The following is a 14130-nucleotide window of genomic DNA, read 5'->3' on the forward strand; positions in this document are numbered from 1 at the left end:
AATGAGGGGAAAAGCCCCAGTCCTGAAGCCCTCAGATGAGAGCAGCTGGCTGGGGCTCTCAACTTCCAAGGCTTCGTTCTGACTCACATAATTCCCCTCTCAGCTTCTCCCCTTGCAGGTGGCCCTTCTTAACGCAAACAATTAAATGGGCATTAGGTGAAAGTGGCTGCTCCTATTGCCTAATGAGGAGGACATTTGGCAGGCAGGGAGGGTGCCTGGGTTCTTCAGGAATCAGTCCCCTTTTTTACAGGGGCCTCATGTTCTCCACATTTCCAAACCTCTCCTTTGTTATCAAGGAGGTGAATAAAGAGATTTTGAACCACTCCAAACAAAGTCCAACCAGGCTGGGACTAAAACCCAGAAAGAGCATTTGTAGAACCGAGGAACAGCGGGTTCCAACAACCAGAAAGTCATAGTTTGGTTTACAAGCAATTTAACCCCACTGGCCTCCCATCAGCAATGGGTGCTGCCACTGCAAAGCCCTTCACAGAATCCCAGGATGGGTCAGGCTGGAAGGGACCACAGTGGCTCATCTGGTCCCACCTCCCTGCTCAAGCAGGGGCATCCCATAGCACATGGTGCAGGATTGTGTCCAGATGGCTCTGGAATACCTCCAGTGAGAGATCCTTGGCTGCAAAGTGCTGTGTGCCTGTGCTCTGCACTGGTGACCAGCTCAGGATATAACACAGTGGTCTCTAAAGGTGCAGGAGGGGGACATTAGCCCCCAATTAAGCATTTTCTGGGGTCAGGGCTGGTGAGAGAGCTGGGCTGCTTTCCTTTATTTATCTGCCTGGCATGAACATGCCTGTAATGCTGGGCAAGAGCCTGTTCCTGCTTTGGGCAAACTGGTTTTACTTTGGGAGAAAAGCAGTGTTTGTTCTGTGGGTGGTGAAATGAGAAATGCTGTGAACTCCCCCTGAATCCGTCAGGTTTGCATGAAGTTCATCAGTGGCAAAGCCTGCTCTCAGCACACATGTTTTTCCTCACAGATGCTGTTCCTGTTGCCCTTCCAGAAGCCCCAGTGGCTTTTACCACAGTCACTGGATCTCACCAGCACTTTTTTAGGGCTGACACCAGCATGTCCCCGGCCCTGTCCCTTCCCCTGCCTCCCTGCACACCACCACAGCTGTCTGAAACAATGCCCAGCCTGCTGCCCAGTTCTTTCTTCTCTCCTAGTTCCTTTTCCTCTCCACTCTTATTTGCAGTCCCTTCATCATTAGCTCCCACAGGACTATCAGTAGCATATCAGTCTGACACAGGCAGTTTCACTGCTATAAATTCTCCACAGCCCATTGAATAGACTTTTTAATTAGGTTTTAAGAATTTTCCCATTAGCAGAGAGACATTGAGAATTCAGGTCTCATTTATGAAAAGCAAAATATGTTAGAGAGGGAAGCTGCTTGATTTACTGCAGTACTAGCATTTCCCCCCCTGTATTTATGGGCATGGATTAATTGCTGTTTTGCTACTGTGGACAGAAATATGTTTGACAATTCACTTTATTGTGCTACAAATGACAGATTTAAACCAGTGATCCAATGTGAGAACCCTCTTGGGCTACAGCACTGTCTGTGTGACATACACAGAATATGTGAACAAAATCTTTCATCATCACAATTTGATTGCTTTGCTATTTGCTCCAAACTGGCTTCATGTTCCCACTATCAAAGGGGTTTTCTGGCTTCAGCTCTCACTTTGCCCTGAAGATCCGAGATAGGACTTCAGATGAAAGTGGGGTAGATTGAGCCAGTGCCACCTCCTTGGCAGGGTGGAAGGGCAAATTTGTGCTGCCTCGGGCCCTGGACACACTTGGCCACAACAAGAGGGCAAGTGTCCACTTCAAGTGTTCTCCCAGCTGCTGGGTGTTCCAGACTCAGGGAATTCATGAGCCAGGTGTGGTATTTTTGGTGTTTTTAAAAGCCCAGATGGATTTCCCTTCCAGGAACTGTTGCAAATGGCTTTTTGTTGAGGTGACAGGGACCCCCCTTCCTTGCTGTCTGCCCCATCCCAAAACACCTTCAGGTCGGGAAGAGCTGTCACAGCACTGTTGTGCCAGTGCAATCCTTGCAGGCATCAAGTTTCTGTTCCAATCTACTCATCCTGACAAAACTCTATGATGGAGAGATCCCAGCCAGCTCTCACAGCCTTATTTTAATCCTGCTGGGTGCATTTGATCCAGTTCTTGCACCTCAGCTGTAGATCAGTGAGTGGTTGCATCCTTTTCTGTGGGGTTACCCCAGGTAAGCAGGACACAGCAAGGGCAGCCTCAGGTGTCATTTCCTCTGCCATGGCATCCTTCATCCCAGCTGGAAGCCTCCAACATGCTCCTCTAGGCCTGAGCTCTGGCTTCTGCAAAGCTCTCACCTGCAGTAACTTATCATAAAAAAACATAGTAAAATAAGACGTTCTTGTTAAGATTTTCCTATCTCAAGAGAATTTTTTTTCTTCTCTGATTCTTGGCAGAACTTTATAGTTCACTTTCTATGTCCAGTCTCTTTAAAATTTTTAAAGGGAAGATTTCAAAGGAATTTCATAGCTAGTCTTTTTTTTTATTCTGTTGAAATGTCTACTTCTTTTCTTTCTACATTTTTCTACCATTATTTTATTAAATCCCTTGAAGAATTGAACTCTACAGAGACACAGTTGTCCCCTGAAGTAGCTCTCCCACTAATCCCCATATATCAACTCTTGCTAACATTGGAGCTTAATATTTCTCCCTCTGTTTTTAACCACATTTAATTGGTGCAGAAGAAACACTTCCTGGCCAACATTTCCTCCCCTCACAGTCATCAGTGAAAAGAGCAATAACTGAAACTTGCTAAAAACAGCAACAATCTTGACTCCACTCTGCCAGCTCTGTAGGTGATTTTTGCTATCAGCTCAGCTGAGCCAGCCCAGGTCACTTTCTAACCTCAATTCTTTTACAGACCCTGTCACACTGTACATCTCTCTGAGCCTTTCCAGTCCTCACCATCAGCTGGAGACAGTTCAGGCAATATTTTTTCACTCCCCACTTTTGAAAGCACTAGGGCAAAACTTCTCTGAAATGACCTTTTCCTCCCACACAAGGTCTTAGGTTCACTTATCATTTCCTAGGACTCCTGCTTCTCCTATTTCAGGCATTTCTCATTTGTATTTATCTCTTTAGCTATTTGTGTCAGAAATAACCTTGCAGCCCTTTGCCTGCATTGCCTGGTTTTCAAAGTTTTGATCACTGTTCCCATAGCAGCAAATGAGAACCATTGATTTTTTTTTTCATATCTCATGTGCCAAATAATAGTCCTCGACACATGAGGTGAAACCCAGAGCTCTCAATCTGCTCTAAGAAACCACCAGAAAACTAAAAGGGGAACATTTCCTTTTAGCTTGCAGGGGAAATGGCTTCTGACCCCTGCCTGCTCCTATTTACATTGCCAATTGCTCTGACATTAATGAATGAATTATGCTGAAGTGATACAATACGGGCAGTGTATATCAGCTGTTCCATGCCATTGCCCTCAGAACATCAGTGTTTGGAGCTGCTGGGTGATCTCAGTGACTCCCTGTCCCTGTGTGCAGGTGAGAGATGTTGGCTCATACCCCTTGCAGGTGATGCTCTTTCACTGCACCTGCAAGAATCCCTCCCTCCCACCAGTCACTGTGGAAGGGAACAGACCCAAAAACCCTCCCTGCATCATGAGTGGTGCTGGATTTGGCTCTTCCTTCTGGGAATCACAACCAATCCACTGGCGTGAGTTTGCTTCAGGTTTTGGTGAGTTTCAGAAGCTCCACCCATCACAGCATTTTCCATTCTCCAGACCAGGACATATTTACCAGATTCAGTATTAACCCCAAACTAGAGTATCTTGGTTTTGAGCTTGAAACTTGCACTAGATGATTTGAAAAGATGTCCCTGAGAAATGATGAAAATCAAAAGATGCAATGATAAAATTGTGGGATCAGCCAGATTAAGTTAATCCATCCCCAGCCCAGTTCCCTGTGCCAGTTACAGGTGCTTACAGAAAAACTTCAACAAGGAGCAAAGATAATCCACTCATACCCTACATTATTCTCATTTCCCACTCCTGCCCCATCACTTTATTGAATGCTTTCTGGTTGTTCTATTCTGAGAAATGATGAGTAACTTTTGCTCAAGTCCATCCAGCCACAGACACTGATACTTTCACAGAATACCCTTCCAACCTCCAAGGATTTGCAGCTTAGACATTTCCTGAGATAGATGTGTGGTTTGGGGATTCAACAGCCCCAAACAATTTTTCTTCAATGAGTTCATCCAGTTGCTTTTCAGACCTGTGGGAAATTTTAGCATCCGCAGATGAATTGCATCATATCCCTTTGCTTGGTGATGAACCATCTTCCTTCATGAGCTTCTAACCTACCATTGAGATTTTTGTGTTAGATAAGACCACGAGCTGTGCCTCCTGTGACCTGTATGGATCTGGAGAGACCTGGTGTACATAAATATTCCTGGTGTGGATGCTGTCCCACACCACCATCCCCACCACAGGACCTTTTACAGGCTGGAGACTGAGAACACGGCATGAAAATGTAGACAGAGGGTGGATTTATAAAATGGAAAAACTTTGTAAATCTGTGATTCTCTATTCCTTGCCTAAGAATTTTTAATCTGTCACTCTCTTTTCTCACGGTTGCTAAGTACTGAGCTGGTGTTTTCACAAAACTGTTGTCCTCCATATGCTCCTGTCATCCTCACACTGCGCTCACAGTAACCTGAGTGATCACAGTCAGCTCAGGGTCCTTTATGGCAACTGGAAAGGTAGGATTGCTCCTTTCCCAGGTGTGCATCACTCCATATTTCCAGACATGGAGCCTCACGTGCCATCCAACTCCGCAGTCATTCCATTTTGCACAACCCATTGGAGCAACTGCTTCATATTTTCACTACCACAGAAATTCTGTGTTGCCAACAGATTTTATCCTCTCACCTCCTCTTTCAGACTGTTTGTGAGCCTGTTAAGCTGCAAAGGTCCCAGCATAACTCTCTGCAGGAGCCCCCTTATGACCCCTCCCCACAGCGAGCACCATCCTGCCCTCTGCTTTTTGCCCTGTTTTTATCCGGGAGAAAATTTCCCCGTCTGTCCTGTGACAACTTAGTTTCTAAGATCCCTACACTCTTCAAAACATTTTTCCATAGCTCATTGCTCTCATGAGCCAGAGGGCTTTTCTCAGCATCTCTTCTAATTACAAGTCTCCTTTTTAACTCGGGGCAGCCAGAACGTCACAAAGGGACGTGGGCATGGGAGCAGCAGGGACTGGGGCTTTACCAGAATTATGTTTTCTCCTTTGTACTCCTTTCCTATTAACTACTGAAACCAATTTGCCTTTTTGTCACTTTGAATAGTCAGCTGGCACATCCACAGTGATGGGAAGCTGTGTGAGTGACAGTAGCTAATTTGCAGCCCATCTTGGTGATGATATACTTAGGTTACTCTTCCTCCGTGCACTTTACCTTGTACTTCATTTGCCATTTATCACCCAGTCAATCTTGTAAGATTGTTGAGCTAGCTGCACTTTTTAAAAAATATGAAAAATAATTCTGAGTCATAAGCATATTCATCACCTCATTGTTCACCAAGCTTTCCTGATCATTTATGAGGATGTTGAACAAAAATCCTCTCCTCTCCCTTCTGATTGCTGACCTTTGTCTCCTGTCTGAAGTTATTTGTTTATCTCTGATTTTATTTTCCTGCAGTACTTTTTTTTCTATTTTCTTTATTTGACTTTGGAAATAAAGGTCTTTTTTCTTCTAGTAGCTTCCTTTACTCCTTCATTTAATTATTCTGGGTCTATATGTGTGCCTGAGGACATCCTTTTCATATTTTTTGTTCGATGGTAAATATTTACTGAGTTTTTCATATTGTATCTTTCAATAGCACCCTGCTGTTTGCCAACATTTCACACACTTTACTCTTCCTTTAAGCTCAATTTAATAAGTCTTCTTGGTTTATGTTTCCCTTTTTAGAAGGTAATAGGTCAGGATTTGGACTCCCTCATTGCCTGGGGCATGGTAAATTGGAATGCATCACAAGCATTTTCATAACAAGACCTTTCAATGGTCACGTCTGGAATCAGATCTTCTGCATTTCTCAGGAGTTTCTTCCCCTCTCTGGGTCACTACAAATCTGATGGGGTCTAGAAGAGAAACAAAATACATATTTCCCTGCTTTGCTGGCTCCAGCCAGTGCGTCCTCTTCTCCACAGGCTGGTCCCCACCTCATTTCAGGAACAGCAAGGATTTTCTGGTGTTATTTTGGTGCTTACAAAAAATGATGGCAATGCTGAGATCATGGACTGCTTGGAGATCCCAGAAGCATTAGGGAAAATTACAGGCTCAGATCTGTATTTCTAATCTGGCACCGGGCTTTGCATCACAACCAAACATTTTTGTAGTGTATTGGATGCTGAAATTCAGGCTTTTAGATCTGACGCAGCTCTGAGTTACATATTTGATTAATTTCAGTAATTAAATCTTTCTTTTCACCTTGGGCAAGGATGTTTGCCACAGAAATGTTACAAAAGTCCCATTCCAGCACTGTCTGTGGTTTGTAAAAATGACATATTCTTTGACAAAATTCCCCTGAAGGAGTCTGAACTCACAAAGTTCAAGTTGATTTTGACAACTGCGTTAGACATCTCTGGTAAGGATCTTTATCAAAGCCATGGATGTCAGGGGTTATTTTGAGCTGTCCATTCCCAGAATTAAGATGCAGGGGTTTCTCTGTTTGTATTTTGACCCCTCGGTGTTATCTGGTGGACAGACAGATATTGTCCTGGTTTAAGGAATTTTATGTGCCAGCTCAAGCCTTTGTGTGCCTCGCAGGGCTGGAAGGAGCAAATTGTAGACATCCCTCTCCTTTGCCACTGTTGTTTTTTTTTTCTCTGTTATGATGATTTACTTTAGAGAGCACTCAAAACTTGGGATTTACTCTGTGGGCTCACATGCAGTGCTGTTGGCCCAGTGACAGATTTCTTCATGTCAGCATTCAAGCCACCAGTTACCACAAAAAGGAAATTCCCTTCAGGACAAAACACCCCCCTTAGGATGAAAATCAAAGTTGTTCTGTTTGCTGGTTATTTTAAGTGAAAAGAGATAGAAAAAAATTACCCTTATCCTTCAAAAGTTCTGGATTAGCAAAATAAAGAGTTGCAGCCTGGCACTGATCCACAGCAAGATCCAATACCAGCCGTGGTGATTTCTCCATGTGCTTGCTGGGGAGAAAATGAGAGCACCACAGTGCAGCTAAAAGGGACCAGGGAAGGGTGGTGAGGGAGGACACGGAGCCTGGAGAGGAGGAAGGAGCCCTCCAAGCCCCTTCTGACCATGGGCACTTGCAGAGCCTGAGATCCTTTACAGAGCTACCAAAAGGTTTAGGTAGGCACCGGCCTCACAGAAGGAAACACATTTACAGGGAAACCCCAGATAATTTTCAAGGCTTTGCTATATAAACATATTAAAGATCTTTAAGTAATCCCCTGGCAGAAAGCAGGCAGCTCATTTATTGCCCTGTGTTTGCTTTACGATGCCAATCAAACGCTCTTTCCGCAGCGAGAGCTCGGGGGTAGATTTGCCTTTGTGCCCGCAACTGGGATTGGGCCCAAGAGGTGACAGCCAGCAGATAAGGGCTAAATTAATGTCCAGAAAGGAGCAGGAGTGACAAATGTTATCTGCAGTTTCAGCTGACTCACACGATGGGCTGATAATCTATCGAGAATTCCGTGGAAGTCCGAAAGCAGCGCGGTCCACCTCGGGATCGCTGCTTTCCCCTCGCGCACGGGCAGTGTTTCAGCCAACCTCACCTCCTTTCTGAGGAGAAAGCTGGTGGAAAAGCTACTCTGGACAGGCATCATGGTGGACCTTTGTACATAAGGGGAAAACTGGATTTTAAAGTTTTTAGTCCAACATTTTCTCTAAGTGATGGAGGTAAAAAATGTGAGATGAGCTGCTGAGTGATGGAGCACAGCCCTTGTCTGCCTGCAGCCTGGTATCTTGTGAAATGGAGGATACACAGAATATCTAATTTATGAATTGTGACTTTCTGTGAGAAATGCCACCCATGTCTTAAATAGGGATGGATATAAAAAAAGCCCATAAAGCATTAAATAAGTTAACCTTTAGGAAAAAGAACCCTATTATTTTTTTCCCTTCTAGAACAAAATCCCTCCCACTTTGTTGGAAATACCTTGCAACAAATAAACTTCCTCCAAAACACAGCTGTAGAAGCTGAAAGTTCTCACTTTAAACTTTGTAATGGAGAGATGCACAAAACAAACTCATATGTAATATTCAAAAGCAAGGAGACACAATTCTGTCAAAGACCAACAAGGTGCATTGAATCTCTTTATTTTGCTGATGAACAGGAAGAGTTACCTGGTGGATTTCCCATCGGAAAAGTGATGCAGCAGAGCACCCAAGGGGCTGCAGCCAGCCCTGGCTGCTCTGCAGATGCCTCCTGTGGGGAGGGTGCAGAGATGGTCCCACCAGCCCACTGCTTCTCCCCCACTCCCTGGTACTGCTCTGGTTGTATTTAAGAGTTGAGAAGGAGCTAGAAGAAATGTTACAGTAAATGGTAGAAAATTGTCCAGAAGGAAGAATAAAGCCTTCAGCAGTCCAAGTCCCAAGGCCTGTTGTCCCAAAACAGCCCAAAGGCTGCCTTGGAGGCCACCTTTAAACCAGGAGAAAACCACTCAGGGAATTAATTGGTCAAACATGGTGCTTCAGAAGTTTGGTTTTGGCAAAACACATGCAGGTGGTGTTGGATGGGTTGGGAAGTGCTGCTCTGCTTTGGGGATCAGGCAGACGGAGTGGGGACAGCCCCTGCTGTGGCACCCCTGGAACAGGACCTTGCACAGGGCAGCAACTTCAAAATAACACCGGGACCCTCAGGACTGATGCCTGAACAAGCACAGCATCTGTGGGGCAGGATGAGATCATACAGAAACTCTCATTTCTTCTCTTGTGTCTCTAGGCTGTTGATCCTCTTGGGCTTTTTTTTTCCTGATCTTACCTTCTTTTGCTAAATCCTCTTGTGTGGAAACCAGCAGTGGCCTTAGCTGGGCTCAGTATTTCACAGTCACACCTGCCACTTTCTGTGTTTATGTATTTTTTCAGGTGCACAGTGGTCTCCTGAAGCTTGGAGGTGTCACAGCTCCAGCCCTCCTCCCATACCTGTTTCAGAGTAAGCATAACCAAAATCTTAAGGCCAGGGAAAAATTAAGGCAGAAAAGATACACCTGGATAGGAAATATTTCACTTATTTTTCAGTAGTGACTGGAAAATAAAAACTGCCCAGAGGTCTGAAATACTCTAATGAAATCAGAGCACCCAGAGGTTCCTCTGGCACCCAGAGGCACCCAGCAGCATCCATTTGATAGACTGTGGGATCACATAACAGATATGTATCTATAGGTACCTAATAGATACGTGATCAATGGCTCACGGGAGCCCAGAAATTTGTCTCCGGGGTATCAAAATATGCATGGCAACACTTCCTAACCAAACAAAAGAAAACCCAACCTTCTGGGTGAAGCACCAGATGGAACAATGTTATCAGACCTCGCTGGGCAAACACAAGGAGCGCATAAAACCCGCGGCTTCCAGGGGAAGCAGCAGCGCTCCTCTTCCAAGAGCCATGGATCTCAAGGTGGTCTGTGCACTCTCCATCACCCTCGTCATAGCCCTCAGCACCCTGGCAGAGGGAATTGCACCTCCAAGTAAGTACATCCACCTCCTGCTGCCTTCCAGGTACGTGTGGGACCCTCATCCCACCGACTGCAGCCAGAGCCTGGCAGCTTTAACAGACCAGACAGCAAATGGCTTTCTGTGCTGCTCTTTATTCCCAAAGTGGAACCTACTTTTAAATGTTTTTCAGAGAGATCTATAGCAAAATGTGAAAGACTGCAGGTGAACTCTTGTGTTGGTGGAATAACCAGGAACCCACTGCAAAGGCAGAGGAGGTTGCTAGAACAGGACCAGGGCTGGAACAGGAGCCAGCTTTGTCTAAATTGTCTTCTGACATTTTGTTTATGCTGCTTTGCCATGTGAATACAGTTTTAAAGGAGCCTATCTGCCTCCTCATTAAAAGAAAAGTAATTTAGACAACTCCAGGAGTGGAAAGCAATGACAGCTGGAGGACAGGTCCAGAAATTCTTGGTTGTGGTTGACTGTGCAATAGACTTAAAATGTTAGAAGCATAGCTGCAGCTATTTTCACCCCATCCTATATTTTATAATCACCTGACAAAAATGCAAAGATTTTGTATCTTTACACCTGTTTGAATATCCACTGGACCCCTTAACTCTTTTTCTCTTCACATGAGATGGGCAAAGCAGCAAACATTTAATAGCATAATATTTGAAGTTCTTGGGATTTCCCATTCGGTGTGGTTGATTCGAAGCCCACAAACCACACTGTGCTGGGCTGGCTGGGCTGCAAGTGGGACCACAGACTCTCAAAGGGTGATGTACAGCCCTGACCAAAACCAGTAGGAGTTTAAAAGCAGCTTTTAAACCACTCAGGTTGTGGTCTTGGCAGGGAACAGAAAAGATGGAAAGCATCTAGGGAAAGAGCATCATTCCCAGTGAGCATCTGATAAACACCCCTCTAACAAGTGTGCAAACTGACACCCTGTAACTTGCTCCTTCTGTCCTGAACAGCAAAATGCCAGTGTAAAGTGGTTGCCAGGGAGAGGACAAACTGTGGCTACCCGGGGATCTCAGCAGCAGAATGCAAGAAAATCGGGTGCTGCTTCAACGCTTCAGTCCCCAGTGTCCCCTGGTGCTACAGTCCTAAACCAAAGAAAGGTAATATCTCTGCCAGAAACACTGCTTTACCTTGTGTTTGATTATCCAGAAATGTCTACAACCAGGGAGCAGTTCTGCTTTTCTCCTTAGGCAAGGAAAGTGGGCACAAACCTCTGTTAGGAGACCGGTGGTAGGAAAACGCAAAGTCAAGCCTTGCTTAGCCATCAGATTTCTGCTTCATCCTCTTCACACGATGTATTTCCTCTTTCTTTAGGCTTCTAGTTATCAAACAACCTGTGCTGATTGTTTAGAGACATTTCAATTTCATTTGTGGTCTTGTCCATGGGTAGAGCAAGGGATCCTCAGCACTTACCAAAGTGGGTTTGCTGTGTGGCTACTTGTTTGACATCTGTCAGCATCTTGCTTCTATTTTCTACCATTATTTTCTCAGAGAGGATAACAGCTGCTCTCCCAGTCTTACAAAGATTAGCAGTATATTTTACATAACTGTGTTAAGTAACTGACTGTAATTACCTGTGTTAATTAACTCAGTGTAAGCTACGTTTGCTGGGCTGACAGCACAACTCCTCCTTAGGAGAACTTCAGGGCAGCCTCAGCAGCTGCACAGGCAACATGAAAGGAATTGAAGGTGCAAAGGCAATGTTACCCAACAGGAGAACCTGATATAAATCGAGATTAGTCAACAGGGATCAGAATTAGAGTAGGAAAAAACAGTTTTGCTTTTGAGCAATTTTGCTCATTCTTGTAAACCTTGAAAAATGAGCAGCAGGAACTTACAGGGCCATTTTCATAGGACAGAACTGTTCCATCAGAGGAAAACTGAAGTAGTCAAGCTGGGTGGTATAATCTCTTTCCTTGGGATTTCAGTTTTAAGTGCCTGGCAGAGCTGTGATTTCCTCCTAAAAGACTTATTTCCTTATTTCCTTTCTGTAACTTAAGCTGGCAGAGAGGGTTGGGTGGTCCTCTCCCTATGTTAGCCAGGCTTCTCTGGGGTGAGCAAGGGGTCAGGTCATGAATAAAACCCTGGTGTGAGGCCAGTGCATGTGTTACCACTGTGGGAGGCACAGGACTTCTCACCCCATTGCTGGATTTAAGATAGGTAAAGATGTGTTTCTGCCAGACACTTCCAGGGGTGAATTTTGCCTCCTGTGGTCCCTGGGCCACAGCAGCAGTTCATCACCCTTTGGTATTTAGTTTTGCATAGGAGGCTGGGTGAGGATTTGGGTGAATCTGGTGCCTGAAATTGGTTCAGAGGTCATCAGGGACGTACTCAGGGACCTCACCTTTGTGTCCTGCCTTTATTTGTGAATTACATCACCAGGTAGACGGAGCATGAAGTAACACATTCTCCTTCCTTCCTTTGTTGTTCTTTTTTGCTTTACACAGTGAAGAAAATGTGTCCCAACAATCCTTACACCAGGATAAACTGCGGCCACCCCGGCATCAAGCCCTGGGAGTGCACAAAGAAGGGCTGCTGCTTCAGGGCACACCCCGCCGGTGTCCCCTGGTGCTTCTACCACCGCGTCATGGAGGAAGGTAATGTCCTGCAGGAGATGTCTCCTGTGTCCCTGTGGATGCTCCTGGTAGGGTCCCTGCTCTGCCCGGGCTTGGTGTGCTGTGCCAGCCAGAGATTCCTAAGGGTGGGAGCAGGAAAAGGTGGCCAAACTCTAAAAAAACAGCTTCTTGTACAGAGAGTGCGGTGTTGCTGGTGCATCTGAGGATTTGTGGGCAGTGTGGTAGTCTGGGCTCAGGTGTGAGCTCAAGCCCTCAGCTAATGCCACAGCAGAGTGCAGCCACCCAGTTCACATCCACCTTATCAGCATGAGAGATAAAAGGCTTTGCTTTAGAAATGTGGAATGAAAGTTACAGAAATTTCTGATCCCCTGCTAACTTTGTTCTGGTTAGGATTGACATTTCGGCATATTTAATAACCAATAGCCTCAGCCACATTGTGTTTTGTACTACATGCAATTCACCATAATTTGGTTTTACTGATCTGAGTCATAGTTAGGAAAAACATCTACATAGGGGGGTTGGTTGAAATCACTAAAAAATTGCCTTTTGGTTGTCCTATATCTAGGCAAAACACTTCCTAGCATCTTGTGTGATTTATGGAGAAAAACATGTCCCTTAATCTGCTTCTCCTCTTTACCTTCCCAGCTTGTTAAAGGAGAAACTTCCATCGAGAACTTTGCAATCTTTGGATCTACTCCAATGGAACAACAGACGGAGCTCCCAACTCAGACTTTATATTTTGCAACAGTCATGATTTCTAGACTGTTTTTTATCTAGGATTGACTCCTTTCTGATGAAAAGTTACTGGTAGCTTTTATTCTCTCCGTAGCCTAGCACTGCACAGGTTTTCACTGTAATAAAAGAAGTACGCCACAACTTGTCAGATTTTTTTGGCTGTCTTTATTTTAAAGCTGTGTATTTCTCTGTTTCTCAGGAAATTTGGCATGTCAGCAATCTGCTGATGAGGGAGCAGCCACCAGTGCTTCCAAAAGGAACACAGCACTCAGCTTTTTGTGTTAGTTACACTTCACACTTGCAAGTGACTGCTTGAATTTGTTAGCTGGCATCACATGGGCCACTCGTCCTTCTGAGTGCTGGAAATATTCAGTGTTTGCCTTTATATAGATATAGCTGTGGGTTTGGGCTTTTTTTTTCCCTTGAGACATAGGGAAGGGTACCTTTGTTAGCTGATCACCGAGCTGGTCTCACTCAAACACCTCCTGCTCTCTGCATCACCCTGTCTCTGGTGCTCACCACAAGTCGGTCCCATGGATCACGCTCAGAAAATGTCTCTGCAACACTAAAAGCAGCACATGGGCTCTCCCAGCCCTGGCCTAAACCTGAAATGGAGCTGCTGTGTCTCACCAGACACAGGAGAATCTTCTGGTGTTGAGTGTGGCTGCTGTCTCCTGGGAGTCTTGAATGCTCAGCACAGCAGCTCGAATGCTTCCCTGCTTCAGCTGAGTGCCAGCTCGGTAAAGAGCCCAGTAAAGAGCCTCTGAGTCCCCTGTTGGGAATAAAATGGGTGACCTGAGACTGCTGCAGCAGCAAACTGTGCTCAGGGCTCAGCAGGGGAGAACTGTTGTGCAAGGCTGTACTGCAAGGAGAGAGAGGGATGGAGACACAGAATCACAGAATGGTTTGGAGGGACATTTAAAGGTCATCCAGTCCAACCACCCTGCAATGAACAGGGACATTTTCAACTCGATCAGGTTGTTCCAAACCCCGTCCAATCTCTCCTTGAACTTTTCCGGGGATTTCCAGGGCCTTTTCACCTCTCTGAGCAATCTGTTGCAGCCTTTCTCCACCCTCATTGTAAAAAACTTCCTCCTT

The 14130-nt window shown here is 45.2% G+C and overlaps 1 protein-coding gene across 1 annotated transcript; it reads left to right on the top strand.

The window, feature by feature from the left end:
• Nucleotides 1–9650: 9650 nt before the first annotated feature.
• On the top strand, nt 9651–12950 carry LOC116439876 (trefoil factor 1-like). The gene is made up of 4 exons (XM_032099917.1): nt 9651–9732; nt 10675–10821; nt 12169–12318; nt 12943–12950. The coding sequence occupies exons 1-4, from the start codon at nt 9651–9653 to the stop codon at nt 12948–12950; spliced, it is 387 nt and encodes a 128-aa protein (XP_031955808.1).
• The last annotated feature ends 1180 nt before the right edge of the window (nt 12951–14130 follow it).

This window comes from Corvus moneduloides, chromosome 2, assembly GCF_009650955.1.
Source record: "Corvus moneduloides isolate bCorMon1 chromosome 2, bCorMon1.pri, whole genome shotgun sequence".
NCBI classification, from domain to species: Eukaryota; Metazoa; Chordata; class Aves; order Passeriformes; family Corvidae; genus Corvus; species Corvus moneduloides.

Excerpts from the sequence above, each read along its gene's own strand:
- LOC116439876 (XM_032099917.1), top strand. The coding sequence starts at position 9,651 with ATGGATCTCAAGGTGGTCTGTGCACTCTCCATCACCCTCGTCATAGCC. Across the intron at positions 9,733-10,674 it reads AGAGGGAATTGCACCTCCAA|CAAAATGCCAGTGTAAAGTG; the intron begins GTAAGTACATCC and ends TGTCCTGAACAG. Across the intron at positions 10,822-12,168 it reads CAGTCCTAAACCAAAGAAAG|TGAAGAAAATGTGTCCCAAC; the intron begins GTAATATCTCTG and ends TGCTTTACACAG.